At 27.6% G+C, this 21,647-nt stretch overlaps 2 protein-coding genes across 2 annotated transcripts; both read right to left on the bottom strand.

Moving 5' to 3' along the window:
* Nucleotides 1-212: 212 nt before the first annotated feature.
* On the bottom strand, nt 213-1,764 carry LOC127287025 (uncharacterized). The gene is made up of 3 exons (XM_051313724.1): nt 1,602-1,764; nt 981-1,342; nt 213-601 (listed from the first exon to the last, which is right to left on the bottom strand). The coding sequence occupies exons 1-3, from the start codon at nt 1,700-1,702 to the stop codon at nt 321-323; spliced, it is 744 nt and encodes a 247-aa protein (XP_051169681.1). The 5' UTR covers nt 1,703-1,764; the 3' UTR covers nt 213-320.
* Nucleotides 1,765-12,760: 10,996 nt separating this feature from the next.
* LOC127287058 (uncharacterized) lies at nt 12,761-21,094 on the bottom strand. The gene is made up of 4 exons (XM_051313780.1): nt 19,756-21,094; nt 19,387-19,622; nt 17,212-18,080; nt 12,761-13,665 (listed from the first exon to the last, which is right to left on the bottom strand). The coding sequence occupies exons 1-4, from the start codon at nt 20,417-20,419 to the stop codon at nt 13,527-13,529; spliced, it is 1,908 nt and encodes a 635-aa protein (XP_051169737.1). The 5' UTR covers nt 20,420-21,094; the 3' UTR covers nt 12,761-13,526.
* Nucleotides 21,095-21,647: the final 553 nt, after the last annotated feature.

The following is a 21,647-nucleotide window of genomic DNA, read 5'->3' as shown; positions in this document are numbered from 1 at the left end:
AGTTAAATAAATTTCTATTTGTTTTTTTTTTTTTTTTTTAATTTTTTTTTCTATTTATTTTTCATTATCTACTTTAAAATTGTATCAATATTATTTTTTAAAAACTTATTTTTCTTTTTATATTGAATAAAAAGATTAATTTGTCTCTAAAAAAAATTCTCGTTTTTGAAAATTTTGCGAACATTTAAAATGTGGGAATTGATAAACAACACTTTTTTGGTTTCCTTAGGAAATATAGTTGAAACTTTATTTTGTACATAATAAATAAAAAAAATATCAAAATCAATTTGATATAAATAAATAATTAATTAAATACTAGACTATTTTCGATAGGCTCTGTATGGTCCTTGTGGTGATGTATCCCAATGTGGTGGATGTTCAACAGGTGGATGACCGTAGTGGACCACTTCGTAGGCAACTTTTGGTTTCGTCAATTTAAAAATGAGTAAAGCACCACTTAAAACTAATGAAAGAAGTCCAAGTGTGAGGGCTTTCCAAGTTTTTAATGCGATTAATGCCAATGCCAATGGTACCAATGCAGTGGCCTTGAACTTGAGACCTAAAAGGAACGGAATCATGACCTTCTTGACGAAACCTCGACCTGTTCAAAACATAATTAACAAGATCAATTGTTTTCCCAACCAAATTCTAAATTGCTATTCAAATTAATTAGCCATCAAATTAATTAATTGATTACATAATAATTTATCAATTAATTATATAACTTACTAATTAATTTATTGACTTATTAATTGGATCTCGAATTGGCTAATTAATTATCTATTTAATGAAATAGTAATTATTTAATTAATAATTATTTTTTAATTAGATAATTAATTATCAAAATTACATTATAAAAAATTAATTATTAGATAATTATTATTAATTAATAAATTACAATTTATTGAAAATCCATAAATCCTTAACATTAACTAAAAAATTCTCTATGTGTAATAAAAAAAATTTGTTAATTAACTAACCTTGATTATTGTCTTGATCACAGAGAGGAACACTGACTTCCCTTGGGACGGAATCTACAAGAGTTCTAGGAACAATATTCGAACCGACAATAGCTTCAGGTAATTTAGCTTCAATTCTATGACTTGCGAGGTATGAGTCCAACTTTTCCAACATCAGAGATCGAAGAAGATCCTTCCTGGTAGGATCAACGGAATCCTGAGAAATGTAATATTCTTCGAAATTATTGTTATCGATGTCTGGCATGGATCTCACAATTGACAAATCTTCCGTAATGGCGACTTTGTCTTCCTTCATCACTCTACTCAAATATGCAAGGACCTTTGGTTTCGCACATGATAATATCGAGTCACTGTCCACGCATCTGCACAAATTATTTATGTAAATTTTTTTAATATAATGTCTCAGTTTATTTCTTCAATTATTTCAATACTTGGTTTTGTCATTTTTTCATTGATTTAAAAAAATTGTTATTAATTTGTTTATTTAATTAATAAGCAGAACTTTAATTTACTAAATGAAATAATTTTTTTTCGATTTAATTAATAAAATTTTAATTGCAGTTAAAAAGATTTAAATAAGAATTTTTAATTTGAATTATAAAAATCGGTAAACAAACTCACCTGTGGTAAATGTTTTGAAGAACCTCGGCAGTGGTTTCGGGTTCTTTGGCATTGGCCAAAGTGACCAAAAGGGTCAGAGAAGCAATTAGCAGAACCCTCATGGTTTGAGACCACCGATCAATCGATTTGCAAAGTTAAACGCCGAATGCTCCCTCGTACACTGACGATCCGGTTATATACAAAATGGGAGCTCGAGACGTTTGATGAATTTTTATGAAGAACGTGATACCAAACGGAAAGGAAAGAAGAAAGCTCTTCTATAATATGTAGAATGACAAAGTTTCTTTGACAGCTACTTAGCTCGTATCGGAAGAAACAGATTAATTATAAACAGAATAAAAAGGTCAATATAAAATAATTTGCCATTATTTATACAAATTTGAAAATATAAATTTTCAAAAAAAAAAAAAAAAAAAAAAGAAACACAATATTGCAGAAAGAAAGCAGTGATACGATATAGGTAAGGCAAAAAAGTTTTGTAAAACAGGAAGTTTCTTTCTTTGTAATTTCACTTTTTGTTCTCGTATTTAAAAGAAAAACACAGTTGTGCGCAAACAAAGAAAATCGAAAATAATTTTTTTTTAATTAATTTTTTATTCTTTGAGGTATGTATATAATTTTTTAAACATGTAATCCATTATATAGTAATAACATGTTAAAGACAATCACAAAAGATTTCCTACCAAAAAAGTCTAAATATTGAAGAAATACTATAGTTATACTCGGGGCGAAATTCCTGAAGTGATCTTATAGCCAAAAGTGCACTGTTAGGTAATATTTGACCAAAATTTTAATCCTCTCTCTGTTCTCTACAGTTTTTAATAAAAATTAATAATAATTTATGGGTGAAGCACTTACCCATAGTACTAAATGTTATGCAAATTGCAGCACGATCTAAAATAAATTTTTTTTTGATTTGTATCACTTCAGAAATTTTGTCTCACCCATAAACGCTAAGTATTGATTCATAATATTGTATTTTTGTTTTTATATCCCGCGTGAAAAACGAACTATGGGAAAAAGCTATCAAAAGCTGGCAAAAGATGGGAGAAGATTTTCGCCATTGTTTTTAAGTTTTATCCCATACTTTAAAGAATTGTAAAAAGCTCACAAACCATTGCTTATAAGCCTTTCCCATACTTTTTTTTAATATCATATAACATTGCTAAAATCTTGCCAAAGTATTGCAAAAATATGGGAATAAAATAAAGTCAATTTTTTCTAACTTACTTCTTATTTTTCTCATTTTTTTTCTGAAAATCATTGCAAAACAATGGGAAAAAGATTAAGAAAGAAAAAATTTATTTTTCTCATTTTTTCATCTTTAAAAATTAGATTTTTAAAGTATTGCTAAAACCTGGCAAAAATATACGAACAAAATTAATCAATTTTTCTCGTTATTTTAGCTTTAAAAATCTGATTTTTGAAGTATTGCAAAAATATGGGAATAAGATTTTGAAAGAAAAAATCAATTTTCCTCTATTTTTCAACTTTGAAAATTTGATTTTTAAAGTATTGCAAAAATATGGGAAAAAGATTTTGAAAGAAAAAATAAATTTCCTCTAATTTTTAACTTTAAAAATTTGATTTTTAAAGTATTGCAAAAATATGGGAAAAAGATTGGAAAGAAAAAATCAATTTTCCTATAATTTACAATTTTAAAAATTTGATTTTTAAAGTATTTTCCTCTATTTTTCAATTTTAAAAATTTAAGTTTTAAAGTATTGCAAAAATATGGGAAAAAGATTTTGAAAGAAAAAATCAATTTTCCTCTATTTTTCAACTTTGAAAATTTGATTTTTAAAGTATTGCAAAAATATGGGAAAAAGATTTTGAAAGGAAAAATCAATTTTCCCATATTTTTGCAATACTTTAAAACTCAAATTTTTAAAATTAAAAAATAGAGGAAAATACTTTAAAAATCAAATTTTTAAAATTGAAAATTAGAGGAAAATTGATTTTTCCTTTCAAAATCTTTTTCCCATATTTTTGCAATACTTTAAAAATCCAATTTTTAAAGTTGAAAAATAGAGGAAAATTGATTTTTCCTTTCAAAATCTTTTTCCCATATTTTTGCAATACTTTAAAAATCAAATTTTTAAAGTTGAAAAATAGAGGAAAATTGATTTTTTCTTTCAAAATCTTTTTCCCATATTTTTGCAATACTTTAAAAATCAAATTTTCAAAGTTGAAAAATAGAGGAAAATTGATTTTTTCTTTCAAAATCTTATTCCCATATTTTTGCAATACTTTGGCAAGATTTTAGCAATGTTATATGATATTAAAAAAAAGTATGGGAAAGGCTTATAAGCAATGGTTTGTGAGCTTTTTGCAATTCTTTAAAGTATGGGATAAAACTTAAAAACAATGGCGAAAATCTTCTCCCATCTTTTGCCAGCTTTTGATAGCTTTTTCCCATAGTTCGTTTTTCACGCGGGATATTTGTTGCTATACACCCACAGCACCGAAACTTTGCTGAAAATTTAGTAAATATTTACTTACAATATTTGGAATATTTAACTGCAATGTTTATTGAAAGTTATATAAAGATTTAAATGTCCCAATTAAATAAATGTTCAGGAAAGTTTCGCGCTAAACATTTATTCAAGTGGGACATTTAAATCTTAACATAAATTTCAATAAACATTGCAGTTAAATAATCCAAATATTGCAAGTAAATATTAACTAAATTTTCAGCAAAGTTTCGGTACTGAGGGGGTATAGTGATAAAGAATTGGATAAATTAAATTAAATTGATTAAGGCACCTCTTTAAAATGTCATTAAGGACTGGTGATTTTTGTAAAAAATAATATAATGGAATTAAATTTAGACAAGATCCGTTGTTTAATAAATTGAAAAGATAAAGGGAAATTGTGAAAATTGGTCATTGAGTTATTGATATTCGAACAAGTGATATATTTTTATTTAAGTTATGTTAAAAATCAATTTAATTAAATTCAAGTGGTAAAATGGATTCAAGCAGAATTTTCAATATTGTTAGATTTAAAAAATTCCTATTAATTTTATTTGTTTTTATATGTATTATTACTTATGTAGAAATTATGATTCCATACTATAGATAGTTACTTGAAAATTTTTATAGTAGCTGAATATCAATTTGTTATGAGATTTTAAAAATTAAAAATAGTGAATCCAATATGACGACCTTTTTTTTTAAATTCGTTGTATTTAATTGAAATTCGTTCTTAGTTTACAGATTTTTTATCACCAGAACACAGCAAATTTTGATCATCAACATAATGGTAGTTATTTCATTATTTTCCAAGTGTCAATCCAAATTTCCTTTATTCAAATATTTTCTACGATGAAACGGAAATCTCTGAAAGAAATCGTTTACAATTTTATAATATACAAGGTACACGTTATTTTCGTTGATGAATTTGATTATAAAGCAATCCTCTAGTTGCAATTAACACAGAAAATTATAAGGTATTAAAATAAGCGTTGCAGCTTATTTTAATGCCTTTTAATTTTCTGTGAAGGCAGTTGATATAAAAGCAGAGGTTCATGAAATGGAAATTTTTTTTTGTCTTAATACTAATAGTATATTAAGGTTGTTTATGAGAAAAAAAACATTTTTTGGATCATTGCACTTGGTTTCCTTAAGTACAGTTCAAAAAAACACTGCTCGCGATAGAATGTAAAAATTAAAATTTTTTTAAAAATGTTAGGTACACATGATAAGTGTGGTTAAAATATTCAAATAAAAATTTCCTTTTTAAATAAAGTGAATAAAATAAATTAATAAATAAAATTAAATCATTTATGTTAAATTAAAAATATGGTATACACTTACTTTAAGCCTATATCAACTATACCTATCGTTTGTATAAGAAGAACAATAAAAATCAGTGACAGAAATCTTTATTTTTATGTGAAATGTCTTATTTCAACTTAAATTAAAATTAAACTTAATTTTAAAAAATCAATTTCTTTTGTTATAATTGATATACATATATATTTATTTATTTATTTGGAACATAACGGGACATGCTCTTTCGTACAAAAGTACTCCTAAATCTAAAAATTACAATACTATATTTTACTAAATCTAGGTAGCCACTTAAGAAAAGATATTTTAGTTTTCGTTTAGCAAGATATTACGTAATGATGATGTGAATCGTGTGACATTATTATCAAAGAAATTAATGTCGTTAGAAATCATGTTTGCCTCTCTGCTAAGTCTAGCAATCAATGAGTTATTACCATAATTAGTTCTGTGAAATGCCACCGAAAACAATGTATATCGCCTAGAAAACATTCTGGGCACTGATAAATTTATCATAGAGAGAAGTGAAGGACAAAAGATAGCTCCATTCATAAGTCTATACAAAAAAGCCATATCTGCAAAGTAGAACCGTGAATTTAACAATGGTATATTTAATACCGATCTAAGTTCCCTGTAATCATGTGTATGCACGTCAAAGGGGATATTGAGCAATCTCGCAGCAAATCTAAGAAATTTGTTCTGAACACGTTCAATTCTGATTATATGGAAGACGTAGAAAGGTGCCCAAATGATACATGCATATTCTATAATTGTTCTGACAAGCGTCAGGTATAAAGTCCTGATGGTTAACATGTTATGAAAAACAGAGGCACATCTCATTATAAAACCCAAGACTTTAGAGGCTTTTGAAACAGTCTCAGTAATATGATCATTAAATACTAAATTACTATTAAATACAACACCCAAATCACGCACCCTCTCTACTCTCTCCAAAATATGACCATCAATAGTGTAGTTGTTTAAATATAAATTTACACTACCTTTCGAAAAGGTTACAACAAAACTCTTTTTAATGTTTATACTTAAATGATTTTTAACACACCATTTTTGGAGTCTTTTTAAGTCTTTTTGTAACTTCAAAATATCTTTTTGAAAGGTAGACGGATGAATCACTTTATAACACTTGAGGTCGTCAGCATAAAGTAAAAACGAGGAGTGCCTGAATATTTGCTTAATATCATTCATATATAAAATGAACATTAAGGGATATAGTTATTTAATAATAATAGAATATTTACTTTTTAAATTTGAAGTAGTGAGATCTCACTGATTGAAATTTAGAGAGTAGAAAGAAAATTTCTTCCTTAATCGTGATAAATTAAAATAATATATTCTTACCATAAAACAATTGCATCAGGAACTGTTGACAACTTTTCTAGTTGAAATTTCTAATCATCGTATAATATGCATAAATCTTGTTTTCAAATTTTGCTGTTAATATTTCAAATAGAAAAACGATCATAGAAAATGTATATCCAATCCCTAATACATAAAATAGTATGAGCAAAAGTAATTCCTTTTCAATCATTGCTGGTGGCGTGACTTTATGGATGTGTGTAGCAGGTTCAAAGTAATCTTTTAGAAACCCATGCTCTGTTACTCTTAGGACCATTTCATTAAAGCGATCGATGTAAGGTATGTCTTTTAAATCGTCACGAAGGTTAGATACTTCAAACATAGAGAAATAGTGTATTACAGTTTCCGGCAGTATTCTTACGTTCAACTCTCCATTTTCAGCAATATATTTATTCACAAAATATTCAGCATCAGGAATGAGACAAGCAGATATGTTTTGATATTCAGCCAAGTACTTTAGGCAAAATAATTCTGATGCATTATGTGATAAAAATATGGCCTTTTGTCCAAATTTTTTTACAACAGGTTTCTCATTGTAACGGAGAACAAAATGAAGGTCGTTAGATATCATCGGTGACAATGAATAATCAGCCAATTCTGCAAGATTAGAAATTTCAGGATCCGATTTCCAAGCAATGTCTAAAATAACTGAATATATATATCCAGAATAGACGATGGACGAGACTAGTAGTGATCCAAAAACTATTCTTTCCAATAGTTTTTCTGGTTCTTGAGTAGTGGACATTCCCATTATGAGTCGACAGATACTGAACGTTTCCCATTCACATCTCTTGAATCTCATAACAATAGCTGCGAATCGGATAATGGCAAACATAAAAATTGTTCCCAAGAGCATTTTTAAAAGTTCTGGTGATAGAACTATCACTTTATCACACTTTAACGTATTGAGAATTACAGCTTTAACATTACCTAACTTTAAAATTCGTGTCTCTTTAACAATTAAAAAAGAAGCAGAACTAAATGCATTCATTATAGTCCTGCAGTATGTGGGTTTACCATTTCCATTGTGACGAAAAATCAAATCGTATCCATTCACATCGCGCAACTTATTTGGAAACCAAAGACTTTCAGATGATGCAATTTGTTTAGAATAATTCTTAGTGAAAGGATTAAATTGACTCAAAGAAAGATTATCATCTGGATATTTTTTTAGCACTGCTTGACATTGGTTACTGTATGTCAAGAAAGTCATATCCAAGATTGCATGTTTTTCCCAGAAATGTTGAAGACTTTCATAAAAATCCTCTTTAGCTGAACAAAAAGAATTGACGACTAAAACTCTTGGGTTTGATAACAATTGAGGGATCATTTCTAAAATATTCACGAAATTGTCAATTTCCTTTACAGAAGTTTCGTCTGTTCGCTGAAAAACAAACAGTGTTGTCCTTCTGAAATGCTTTGATATAGACTTATCCATTTTGTAAAGATAATTCATGTTGTCACTATCAATATTAATGAAGCTTAAAGATGGAAAATGTGAATTGACCTCTTTCATAAGAGAATTCATAATACGATTGTTCTGTTTATCTTTAAGCATGAATATTACTTGATGCAGTTTAGACTCCTCTTTCAGATATTTTATCAACCCATCGTAGTGATTATTTACTGAAGACAATCCTAAGATTTCTTTGGAAAATATGTAACTAATAAAATACACGCTCAGAAACTTCATTGTGCACATCCACTTTGTTATCAACTAACAAAAATTATTTTTGATAATGTTGAAGCAAAGCGAGATTTTTTCAAACTATTTACTTTGATTGACAATGAAGAGGGATCAAAATTTATATATGTATTCACATATTTATTTAAATATTTTTTTGTTTCTTTTAGTGCCTGTCTGAACTATTAAACTCAAGAACCTTGTATATACTGTCTGTCGATTTGTTGCTTTAATGATAAAGAACGATATTTATCAAAAATACCTCTCAAAAATTTCCATAAAAGCCAAATATTTTGTTCTATGAAAAAAATATAATTGTATGAATAGTTATATTGTATAAATTCGGAGTTTTTTTCGATTTTAGATTATTATCAGAATAAAGTATAGGGGAACTACAAATATCCTTGTTTCTTGTTTAAATAAAGAATGAAATAAACAGTGTCTCAAAGCCCTTCAAGTTTTTTATGAATTTAATATGAAAAAAATATTTTTTCATTAACGTGTTATAAAATCTAGAGAAAACAATATTTTTTATTCATAATTTCTTATCAGAAAAATATTGTTTATTCAGCAAATTTTTAATATTGTTTACAAATCTGTTAAAACGCCCCATTAAAAGGTTCAACTCCTTCATGAGCTGAAATGGTATTTCTATACCTTTCGAAACATATTCAATTTTGTTTAATTAAAAAGTATGGAAACGGTCAAATATTTTTAAAAAATGCATTTTCGGAATGAAAATGAATGATACAAAAGTTTTTCCGAATAAAGAGAATTACATTCTCAATGTAAGGCGCCACAGTAAAAACAAGTTGTAAATTCAGATGTTCATTACATGAACATTTTGCTTCCTCTTTACGATCAGCAAAAAAATTTGCTTCCTCGTGGAGAAAGCTAAATTTTATTGCCAAAACGTGATTTTGATTTTTTAACTTTCATTAATTCTTTAAATTTACCTCAAATGTATACTTTATATATATATCGATCGATTCGTCTTGACGTAAGTAATACAATTATTTCATATATAAACTTCAATTTAAAAAAACACAAAATTTTATAGCCAAAATGTGAATTTTTGATTTTCTAACTTTCATTAATTCTTTAAATTTACCTCAAATGTATACTTTATATATATCAATCGATTCGTCTTGACGTAAGGAATACGATTTTATTATATGTAACTTTAAATTTTTCTATTTAAAAATTTTTTCGATTAAAAAAAATTTTTGGAAAAAAGACGATAAAATTTTTTTTTTTGGGTTATTTTTCAAAATCCTTTGGTCAGATTTGATATATTAATATGATAAATGAGCCTACTAAATTTTATCTAAATCCATTAAAACCTGTTAAAGTTATCTTCTAAACAAGAAAAGGATCCACACACACACACATACATCCGGACAATTGATCAGGATCTCATATAACATGTTTCTATAAAGAAAAAAATTTGTTTCCGCCACTTTGAAAAGTTTTATAAACGAAAGGACTACAAAGCTTCCTCCACGAGGAAGCAAAAAAAGTATTTTCTTAAAATGAAAAAAGACAAAAAAAGTGTGTTTATACACGGAGAGAAAAAACGAGCCTTTACTGCACGGAGAGAAAAAACGAGCCTTTACAGCATGGACCTATGTATGCTCTCTTCGTACGCGCCTCTATCGTCCATCTTCGGTACCATCTCTTGCTGTAGTAGCTCGGCTCCTTACTATTTTAGTACGGGCAAGTGAAAATATAGTATAAGGTCGTACCGAAGATGGACGGTAGAGGCGCGTACGAAGAGAGCATATATAGGTCCATGCTGTAAAGGCTCGTTTTTTCTCTCCGTGTGCATGGACGCATGTATGCTCTCTTCGTACGTGCCTCTATCGTCCATCTTCGGTACCATCTCTTGCTGTAATAGCTCGGCATGTAGAATAGACAACAGGAGACCAATGTAGTGTATAAGAAAATAGCCATTTTTCTTCGGAAGCTGTTAGTTCCGAAACTTCTCGCGCGCCGCGTTGAAAACAGATAGATACCATAAGTTCTAAAATTCACATGTGCTTCTTGGTTAACAGCATACATCGTGATATATAGTTTTCCAGCAGAAGCATATTTTTTCTGTGAAAAATATAAAATAAATTTATAAATAAATAATGTATGAGGTAAGTTTAAAATTCGCCAAAGTAAAAATTTTTTAGATTAAATTATGTATTTAAATTTTTAAAAAAAATTTTTTATTTTTATACTGTAATATAATGAAAAATACCTATATTTTATTATTTAAAATTAAATATAAGTTACCGTTATTATTTAAATTATGATTAAAATTTTTGCGAGTTTATAAGGTTTGTTAATTTTTGAAATATTATTTAATATTGTATTTATTATATTATTTAATTTAATTAATTATTTAATTAAAGTTATGTCAAAAATCTTTTTTTTTTAAAACTAAATTTATTATGAGAAAACTTTTTAACTATAAATGTATTTAAAATTATATTAAAATTTTACATTTCCAAATAAAAATTAATTTTATTAATACAAATAAATTTTTTTTATTTTGTAAATACTTTAGTATTTGCAGCGGCAAACGCAAAATACTAAACACGGCCTTCGGCCGCGTAAGGTACTGCTCGCTTTTCTTTTTAAAAAAACCTTGGCGAGAGGGGGTGGATATGGCCGAAAGTATTTTTCGTAATCAGCGCACAAAAATACGTAAATATACTGAGTTTCATTAAAATCCAAGGAGGCCCTTATTCGGAACTGATGCACCCAAAATAAATATTAAATTTTTAATTTGCCCACTGATAAATCAAACTTAAATTCAAAATCAACATTTTTCAATCACATAAAAAAAAATTTACTTGTTTCAATAGATTGAAAAGAAAAAAAATTTTCAGTTTAAAAATATTAAAATATTTATTAATTAATTTTATTTATGCTTCAATAACTCTAACAATCGTAGTCAATTTATATTAATGATTTCTCAATGGGTACATCTTTTCATTATTTCATATATTTATAAAATAACAACAAATAAATAATTATTATTATCTTATTTATAAAAAATAATTGCCTTCACTTACCAATATTAGTCTATTTTTATTATCCAGCATAAAAATATACCTAAATTCAGGTTATGTTTTTCAAAACAATATGACAGCGAACAGACCAAAACAGATATTTCTTGATATGTGTACGTTGATGGTATCTATCTGTTTTTTTCGCCACCTATGGACAAACTGACTACTTGTCTTAGCTTACGACGAATCTTGACACCATTTTAGTGAAGTAAATTCATGGGAGATTTGTCTCCTGTAATCTATTCTCCATGTAGCTCGGCTTCTTACTATTTTAGTATGGACACGTGAAAATATAGCATAAGCTCGTACCGAAGATGGACGGTAGAGGCGCGCACGAAGAAAGCATACATAGGTCCATGCTGTAAAGTCTCGTTTTTTCTCTCCGTGTATGCATCTAACTAAATAAATGACTAAAATATTGAGCCTTATATCTCAGGTATAAGTTCAAACTTCTTCTACAATTAAGTATATTCGTGAAAATCACTATTTGGTGGGTTTCTTAGGTAGTATATTAAGCAACAAGGATCAAAAGGAACCCTTTTTATACCCTAGGGCAAAAAAACACATGTTTGTGCCTAAGGGATAAAAAATATATAACTCCGATAGTGCCAGATAAATTCTAAAACAAATTCTTATTTAAATGTGCTGAAACTGAACTCTTTTTGAATCGCCGGATAGAACCGGGATAGAGATAGAAATATTTTTGTAAATTTAAATTAAAATTTCCTGATACCCAAATAAATACCGGATTGAGTCAAAGTTTATTTGTAATATAAATGGATTTTATAAGTTCAAATATGTATATTAAAAAATCTTTAATTTTAAATAATATTTTCATTTATTATAAATAAATAACGAAAAAACTATATAATACAGTATTCGATTTAATTAATTACATATAAAATGGTAAAGAAACACTTGTAACATTTCATTCTGTCTTTCAAACATGCACAAAAATTTACACAATTTTTTCAATTTTTAAAAATTAACACATTCAAATTATATATTTTAAGAGGTCGCAAAATTTTGGGTATGGCACCCGAACGCATAACAATAAATAACTGTTCATTATAAATTAATCAAATTAATATTATAAATAAAATAAATAGAAATTAAAATTTAGTCTTAACGATTCAATTTCATTTTTTTAGCTCAAAAAAACTATATTATTTTAAGAAAAAATAAATAAATAAGATTCTAACGTAACAATAATAATAATAATAATAATAATAATTAACTGAGGAATTTACACTTAAAATGTTACCTTATTATTTTATAATACATATACATATAATTATTCATTTTACAACAATGAAACTTTACAAACAAGCGTGACTAAGATCCAAGTTCTGGTCTAAAATCTTCCCACAAAAATTCCATTCATGAATATTACACGTGGTATAGATTTTAGATTACTGACAAAATGCGTATTCTTATAATTATATTGTTTACGGCTATTGTTTACAAATTTGAGCGTTTTTACATTAAAGGCAAAATTCGACTGATTAATGAAATTATGATAATTCATTTTTTATTGTATACCTGAAGCAATAATTCTATTCTTCACTGGAGAAAAAAATTTGATATTAATAATAAAACATTTTGTTGATGCTTTTGAAAACTTAAATTCTTGTCCGATTACACATTATTTAGACAAATATTTTTTAACTATTATTTTTTTCAAGTAAAAAAAATATTGTTTAAAAAAAAGTATTTTAAGCAAATCAATGTTTGAAAAAAAGAAGAAAGAAAATATTAACTTAAATGTTAAGTCAATTTTTTCTTAGAAATTTATTAGCTTAATTTTAAAACTATTATTAACATTAAATTAAAATATTTCTTAAATTTCAACATAAAACAAAAAAAAAAAGAATTTTGTTTCAACTAAAATTGACAACAAAATATTTTATTGTTAAAAGAAAATATTTTCCTTCAGTAGTTCTACTAAAAAAAAAAAAAAAAATTTTTGACATTTATACATCAATATTTTTGGATAAAAAAATGTGTATCTTTATTCTGTATTTATGTGACATGGATACGTTCTTAAGCAATCTCCAACGTCTTGTCCTAACCTCGCGGCACCAAGATAGCGATGAAACCTTTGACTGGAAACTGTGGCCGAATTTCCACGCTTCAGCTCTTGAGGATCCCTGTAAAAATGCAATTATACCGTAAATTTCAAAGAAAACATCAAAACAACAATAATTCACTAAACCAATTATTAATATTATTTCTTGATTTTTGAACGATATAATAAAAAAAAAGTTAAGGAAATATTATTCAATTCTAAAAAAGATTATATCAAAAATATGAAAAATTAATATTTAAAAAAATACCATCAATTATAGTAAAAGTATATACGTATAAAATATTTAATAGATAATACTTTATGTGCAATTAGATACATAAAATGCAAAGAAAGTCGTTATAGCAGGTAAAAGTTGACAATTCAGATAAAAACGAATGCTTTCTACTAATTGATCAAAATTATTCGTATTAATATTAAGGCTAATTTAATAACATTTGAATAAATTATTTTCGTTTATTTGCGTTTTCCAATAAAAATATAGGTATTTCCATAAGTATTTTCAATTTTTTTTTAATATTGAATTTATTTTATTATAAAATATTTTTTATCTAAACACAAAGAAATCGAATAAGAACAAATTAAAAACATTTGATTGAAAATAAAAAACAGACAATAAAAAATAAATTATAGATAAAAAATTTGTATAAACATAAAAAAATGAGGAAAAATTGAGCTATTTATCAATTCCTTTTTAAATGATAATTTTTACACTTTTTTTTTTAGATTGTCTTTCATTCGCATTAATGTAACAGTACTTACAAATGCATGGACTTGAATTCAAGCCAACAGTCTAAGAAAGCTGTGTATAAATATTTCATATTACACATTAAGTGTGGGTATAAAAATATTTCTTTGTCTGTAAAAGAATGATGTTATTATAAGAATGAAAGTAAGGCTGTTTTTAGACTTTAAATGCAGATTCCTCTCTCGGGTAAATTGAGAAGAGAAATTCGTTTTTACAGTTATACTTGAAAAGGAGACAAGTCAGGAGTTTAAGGCGTTTATGACGTATCTTTAAAATACCTAGAAAGTTGAATTTTTTACTAACGACCTTGAATTATTTGAGACACGTTCTATTCAGAAGAGAAAAAAATCATGTTTTTTTTGTGTCAATATTTGTTTATTTTTTACATCTTTTTTTTCTATAACGATATTTTTTGTATCTGTGCTACTTTAAAAGAAGAATATATTAAAAAAGTATTTAAAAAAAAATCAAAAATCTTTGTTTTTATGAGAAATATTCTTCTTATACCACATGCTTTTTATAAAGTAGGTAATCAAAAATTAATTTTCTATTAATTTTTTCTATTCTTTTAAATTAATAAGAAAATTTCTTTTTTTTCAATATTTTTTGATTCTCGATATTATTTGGTGTAAACATTATTTTTGTTAACAATAAACTGTTTGGTATCAAAATTGTTTTGAAAATGAATACATGTATATTTTTTTTGTGGACAATATTCTCTTTAGGTAACATTTTTTTTTTTATTTTTAATAATAATAATTGTTTGGTACAAGAATTATTTTCGTTATTAACTTTTTGGTACCAATATTTCATTTAATCAATATTATTTGGAAATTTTGATAATTTCTGCAAATATTTTTTATTTATGCCTTTATTATTTGTTTTCCTCACACTTTTGGCAAAATTCTTTTGGTACCATAATGTTAAACGTTAAGAAAATTATTTTCGTTAACAATAAATTTTTGATATTTGTTAATATAAATGCCACACGAATAAGTGCAGACAAACATTTGGTATTCTAAGTATTCTTTTGGTATCAACTTTTTTCTTTGTTAATCTTATGGTACTGGAATAATTTTCGTTACCAATGTTTAACCCCTTGACAATCGATGGCCCATATATGTCCAATAAAAGTGCTGCCACCTTTGTGAGTTTGGACATATATGTCCACAGAAAAAAAATACTAAACATAATTCGATTTGAGTGTCAATGGATATATGTACTAAAGTTTTCGGGGTCGCTGAATCCGAATTTGAGGTCAGATTTAAAAAATTCAAAATAGCGGACCCAATATGGCAGAAAAATTTTAATTTGATTCGATTCATTCAAAATTCGGTACTTTGGGGTTTTTAGGGTTACTGAATCCAAATTTGAGGTCAGATTTGAATTGAGCGACCCAAAAAACCCCCAAGTGCCGAATTTTGAACGAATCGAATCAATTTAAAATTTTTCCGCTATATTGGGTAGCCATATTGGGTCCGCCATTTTGAATTTTTAAAATCTGACCTTAAATTTGGATTTAGCGACCACAAAAACTTTTAATACAATGATATGATATTTTTTTTGGAAACTTTTTTTTGGACCGTTTTGGGTCCACAAACGATTTTTCTACTAGACTGCAAAGGGGTTAAGAATCAAAATTTCTTTCATTATTTTTGGTATTTGTACTTGTTTATTTAGCGGTATGTTGTTGGTACTTTGTTTTCATCTTTTGGTACAAAAATTACTTTTGATATCAATATTTTATTTTTCTTTACCGCAATTAGAGAATTATTTTTTTACTTCTATAATATTTTTGTCGCCAGAATTTTACTCATATATTTAGTTCTCATTATTCTTTTGGTATCAATCTTTTTTCAAACCAATCTTTAAACAAAAATTCTTTGAATACCAATACTTTTTTTGTATCAAAATGAATTTCTTTGACAATATTTTTGTATCAGAATTCATTTACCATGTATTTTATTACCACTATTTTTCATCATCAATATTCTATATGATTTGAAAAATTACTACTTGAGTGTTACATTTCTATATAGTACTAGAAATTTTTTAATTACCAATTACTTTACGGTATTATAATCATTTTTGTTTCCAATTTTTTTGCTGCACAATAATTTTTAATTTGTCTCTATAAATTCTTTTTTTTAAATTCCTCTTTTCAAATTCAGCTGTTTTTCTCATTTAATTGAACTGTAAATGTGAATTAAAAAGAATGATATTCTTTTTTTGTTGTTGTAAAATTATGCTATTATTTCAAATATGGTAGATTTGATTGTCATTCTTTATTTGGCAGTATAATTTGTCAAAAAACCGTTAATCAAAGTAAACACTGAAACTATAAAATTCTCATTACTTGAATATATTCGATAAAATTCTAATTTCAAATTGCAATCATTAACCCATTTATCTGAATTTCACTTTGTAGATGACATTCTTTATATTAATCAGTTAAACCTGAGAATACCTTTTGCAAAAGTGACTCGTTATAGTAGCGCGTTGTTTTAATGATTTTAGATTCCTATGTGTGTAAGTATAACTTTAAGAATGGCAACTTGAGAGCTAAGCGTGCAGACAAAAATTGAAAGGAACGTAAAAAAAGATGTGTAACGCAGAAAAGAGAACAGAGAGAAAGAGCATGAGGAAAAGAAAGAGAGAAAAGGAAAGAGATAAGATGTAAAAGAAGAAGAAGAAGAAGAAGAAGAGGATAAGAAGAAGAAGAGAGTGAGAGAGGTGACGACTCCTCGTGCAGGCTCAATGACCCGATTGAAGTAATTCGGAGCAGTGAGGGCGACGGCCACCTTTCTCCTTATGATCCACAATTCCTGAACCGATCAACGATCGCCATACAAGCGTGCTTACCTGGACAGCTCGTTGGACACAAGATTACTGTGTGGTGCAAAGATCGCCGGGTTCTTGTACATGCTACAAACAAGCCTCTCCCTACAATTCTCCTCGGCAAATCTCAATTGTCCAAAGATCTCGTCTAGCCGGCCAACAATTGGTCCATAAAACTCGTCGTCATAAACTGCACGTGAAACTCCCGGCACTTTAGCTACCTGGACCACTTTTTGACCTTGACCCACTCTCGTCTGTTGCACCTGTTGATTTTGCAATTGTTGCTGATGCATCTGTTGCAACTGCTGCTGTTGTTGCAATTGTTGCTGCTGCTGCTGTTGTAAATGTTGTTGCTGCTGTATTTGTTGCACCGGTTGAGCAAAGACATTGTAAGGATTTTTCTTGGTCACTTTAACTGTTGATGGCACAATGTTCGATTGTGGATTTTGGACAACTTGAATTGATGCTGGTGCTGATGGAGAATTTGCTGGTACTGATGAATAAACCGGTCCAATATTTGACGCCGATGGTACCGCATGTGCACGTTGTCTATTGCCTTTGATTTCATCAACATAACCAGAGTATGCGAGATTATGAGCTTGAGGTCGTGAATTTGCGGCGTATTGCGAACCATATGGTCCAGGATAGACAGGCGACAATGGTGTTGGATTAATTGGACCCAAATGTTGATTGACCTCTTCAATTGGCTCCTCATATGGTTCGATACCCCATTCCTTTAATTCCTCCATATCCTTGCGATATTGAATATGTGGATGGGCATAGTCATAACCATTAAATTCTTCCTCATGATGTGGTGGATGATGATCGACATAAATTGGACTCGCTGCTGGTACTGGAACTGGAACTGGCACATGATGATGATGATGAGCCACCTAAAATACAATTGGAAATATATATCATTAACTGCCAACTTTTGATAGAAATGTCAAAATAATAATTTAAGAATTTTTTTTTTGGGTCTAATTGGTGTAATTTATGTTTATGCTGTATCTGATTTTAATTAAGTTTCAATTAATTTAATGACATTCTTAATGATGACAATTTAAGAGAATTGATTTTAATCACTGTCGATGTAGGTGTTTGCATTTAAATAAATGAGTGTTCGTTAAAATTCTTGTTTTTCGTGAATTTTAAAATTCGGGTCAATTTTAGATAATGCGATTTATAATGATTTCAAAAATATATGAAGAGAAATTATGAAACGAAAGTTATTTTGAAATTGTTATTTAAATCTGAGTCAAATAGATATATGGGAAGTTAAAATATATTAATGAGAATTTCACTTATAAATTTTAAATATTACATATAATCATGCACGAAGTCAATAGTAACGTAAACAAGTTTCCAATTAATTTTATACAATAATTATATGAAAATTTTCGCAAATATATATGACTAATATTACCTCACGAATGACTAACTTATTAAACAGAGCATCCATTTCTATATAGTTATTTAACAACTTTGAATCGTACATATTTGCATTTTAAATTAATTATTCAAGTTCGTTAAATTTTATTTTTTCTTTCATATTTATTTTCAACATTAGAAAAAATTCTCTGTTTATGAAAAGTGTCAAAAAATTTTTTATTTTTGTCATCAATTTACAATTAATTGTTCTAAAAAAATGACAATCATTTGAAAATGATTTACCTACACACTTATTATGTATATTATACATTTTGTTTACTAATCGATTGAGCCTCGAGCGTTAAAATTTTTTTATTTTTAAATAAATATGTATGATTATTTGTGACCAATTGTATGCATTTAGTGAATACGAGGTTAAAATTATATTTAAGTGCAACAAAGCTTGTCCAATGCTTGAAACGCAACGATGCACTCTTGTATATTATTAAGCGATGAATGTTTAAATAGATTCAACTAATGTTCATCCAATTAAAAACAAAAGTACTTCATTTTTAATGAATAAAATTTTCGATTACTGTTAAAATATTCCAATATTTATTTATATATTTTATTATTATTGTTATTATTGTTCTAATTAATTTAACAATTAATCAAAATTTGAAAAAAATTTACTGCTTAGAAAAACAAAAATCGATTAAAAAAATTCGAGGTCACCTTTCTACTTTTTTTAAATGTGGATCAAACTTGAAAATCAAAAGTACGCGACTGAATTTGTAATGATATTCATTGCTTTGACCCTCTTTTTACCTGATGATGATGATGATGTTGTAGTTTTGAATAAGGACTGCTATAATAGCTCGAGCATAATTTAAATACATGAGCAAATGCTGGTACCAAAAACAGCAATAATTTTAGGAATAATTTTTTCGCCGTTCCCACTCCAAATAGGAAGGGAATGACAAACATGAATTTCAGTTTAATCAGCTTTATTATCAGTAGAAGGGCCAAGAAGCTCATCAACAATTTATTTTGTATTGCCTTTCCTGAAATAAAAAAAAAACCAATTTACTCATTAATTAAAAATATATACATACTTAAATGATTAAATGATAATAAATAAAAATAATCCTAAAAATAATTAATTAATTAAATGCAATAACAAAAGATGATCCTTACGGATTTTTTTGAAAAAAAGTCTTCCCTCATTTTTAATAGGTTTGGGTGCAAAATCAATTCTGACGAGTGCTCCATTTGCGTCAATTTCGCGAGGGCTAATTTTGAAATTAGCACCTTGAAAGAAAAATTCCGGAAGTTGTACATCATAATTTCGGGTTGCTAGAAATTTTACAGCTTTTTCACGAAGGGCATTTGTAATTTCTTCCAATGGTGTTGATGGTTCATTGTTAAAATCACGAGATTCCTCACGATTATCACAATTATTTTTTATTTTTCGTTTATCGAGATCATCATCATCAACATTCGAATTATCCACTAAATTTTCATTCACACTATCAACAACATTTGATTGACGTTGACAACTTTGATAATTCAATTGATTTTTCGTTAATATCAATCCATCGAAAACTGTAATATTATCACGTTCAGTGAATGTATTGTCAAGATATGTGTAAGCATTCTTTTGGATACAGGAGAAAGTTATCCTCTTTTTGCAATCTCTGATAAGTCCATGCCAGAATTCATTTCCGGTTTCATTAACCGGCAAATCGCGAGCATTAAAGAGCTTCGCATACGACTTGAGTTTCTCGAAACTGAAGAATTGGGAACTCGCGAACGTGACCGAGATACACACCAGTAAAAGGATGACGTTATGTTTGTACATTTTTGATTTTAATATTAAATTAGCGTTACTTTTTTATTTTTTTTTTTTTTAAATTTGAAAATTCAAATCAACATGTAATTTAATTGACTATAATTTTTTTAGTGATTTACTTAATATGTAAATGTTTGATTTTCATCACAATTATTAAATAAAGATATTTAATTTAAATTATTAAATAAAATTTAAATAACTAGACTAAATTTTTTGTTTTGTTGACCTAATTTACACCTAATTAAACTAAATTGAATTGGAGTCTGTGAGAGAGATATTTTTCTTTTCTAAATTCACATTATCTGAAATTTTTGAGATAATGCTAAAAAAAAAAATAATTGCAAGATCACGAATGTAGTTGAAGTTTTTGTCCTGATTTCCGGCTGATTTTATCCAACTTCATCTTCACGCTAAGTGGATCAGGAATGTAGTTTTCAACGTTACGCGTGATTGGTATTTTGTTTTGAATAATTTATTAAGTGCATCTTGCAATTTTTTGGTCACACACTTTGGAAATGGAACAATCATGTCAAAGGAATTATTAATTTCTTTTTTAAGGTGGGGGGGGGGAAGATCACGGAAAAATGACGTCAATATTTTTATAACACAAACACGTCACCGGAACGTCACCGGTTATACATTGTACGGAGATACGCTCTCGACGATATCTTCTTGAGAACTAAAGTCGTGGGGTCTTGAGAAGTTACAATTCACCTGGTGCGTCAAGTGTGTCAAAGAACCTCCTACTCCTTGAACGTTCAGCCAAGGAAGGTCATTACGATCTTCTTTTTCTTCTTTATTTTTTTGTCCTTTTTTCTTCTTCGTCTCCTTTTTTTTATTCTTCCTCTTCTTATATACATTCTTTTTACATTTTGATATTCCCTCTTTCTTTTCTTTCTTCCTCTGTTTCTTAAACTTTAGTCTTCTTATTCATTTCTTCCTGTTTTATAAGATTACGATATCTGAATTATACGTGCACATCCGGTGTATGGAACTTTATATTCTACAAAGTAAATGCTTATATTTATTACATTTTATTGATGAAGATCACTGAAAGATATGGGAGATTAGTTATTCTTTTACTTCTTCTTTTTAATCAAGACGTGTATAATTATAACGAGTTTCATTACCGGTGAATCTGATTCAACTTGTGACATTGATGAATACTGTATGTCTTTTTGGAATGTACGTTAAATTGTTTATTTTATTACTATACATTATGTCACTACTATTTTTT

Source organism: Leptopilina boulardi, unplaced genomic scaffold, assembly GCF_019393585.1.
Source record: "Leptopilina boulardi isolate dan_hultmark-lab unplaced genomic scaffold, ZJU_Lbou_2.1 LbouV2_367, whole genome shotgun sequence".
In the NCBI taxonomy this organism is placed as follows: Eukaryota; Metazoa; Arthropoda; class Insecta; order Hymenoptera; family Figitidae; genus Leptopilina; species Leptopilina boulardi.
This window is presented reverse-complemented; position numbering and strand designations above follow the sequence as displayed.

Bases quoted from the DNA above. Each gene is read 5' to 3' on its own strand.
- LOC127287025 (XM_051313724.1), bottom strand. From the start codon at position 1,702: ATGAGGGTTCTGCTAATTGCTTCTCTGACCCTTTTGGTCACTTTGGCC. The intron at 1,343-1,601 runs GTGAGTTTGTTT...TAATTTGTGCAG, and splicing joins CTTCAAAACATTTACCACAG to ATGCGTGGACAGTGACTCGA. The intron at 602-980 runs GTTAGTTAATTA...TGTTTTGAACAG, and splicing joins TGATCAAGACAATAATCAAG to GTCGAGGTTTCGTCAAGAAG.
- LOC127287058 (XM_051313780.1), bottom strand. From the start codon at position 20,419: ATGTACAAACATAACGTCATCCTTTTACTGGTGTGTATCTCGGTCACG. The intron at 18,081-19,386 runs GTAAAAAGAGGG...ATTGTATTTTAG, and splicing joins AACATCATCATCATCATCAG to GTGGCTCATCATCATCATCA. The intron at 13,666-17,211 runs GTAAGCACGCTT...GCATTTTTACAG, and splicing joins GTGTCCAACGAGCTGTCCAG to GGATCCTCAAGAGCTGAAGC.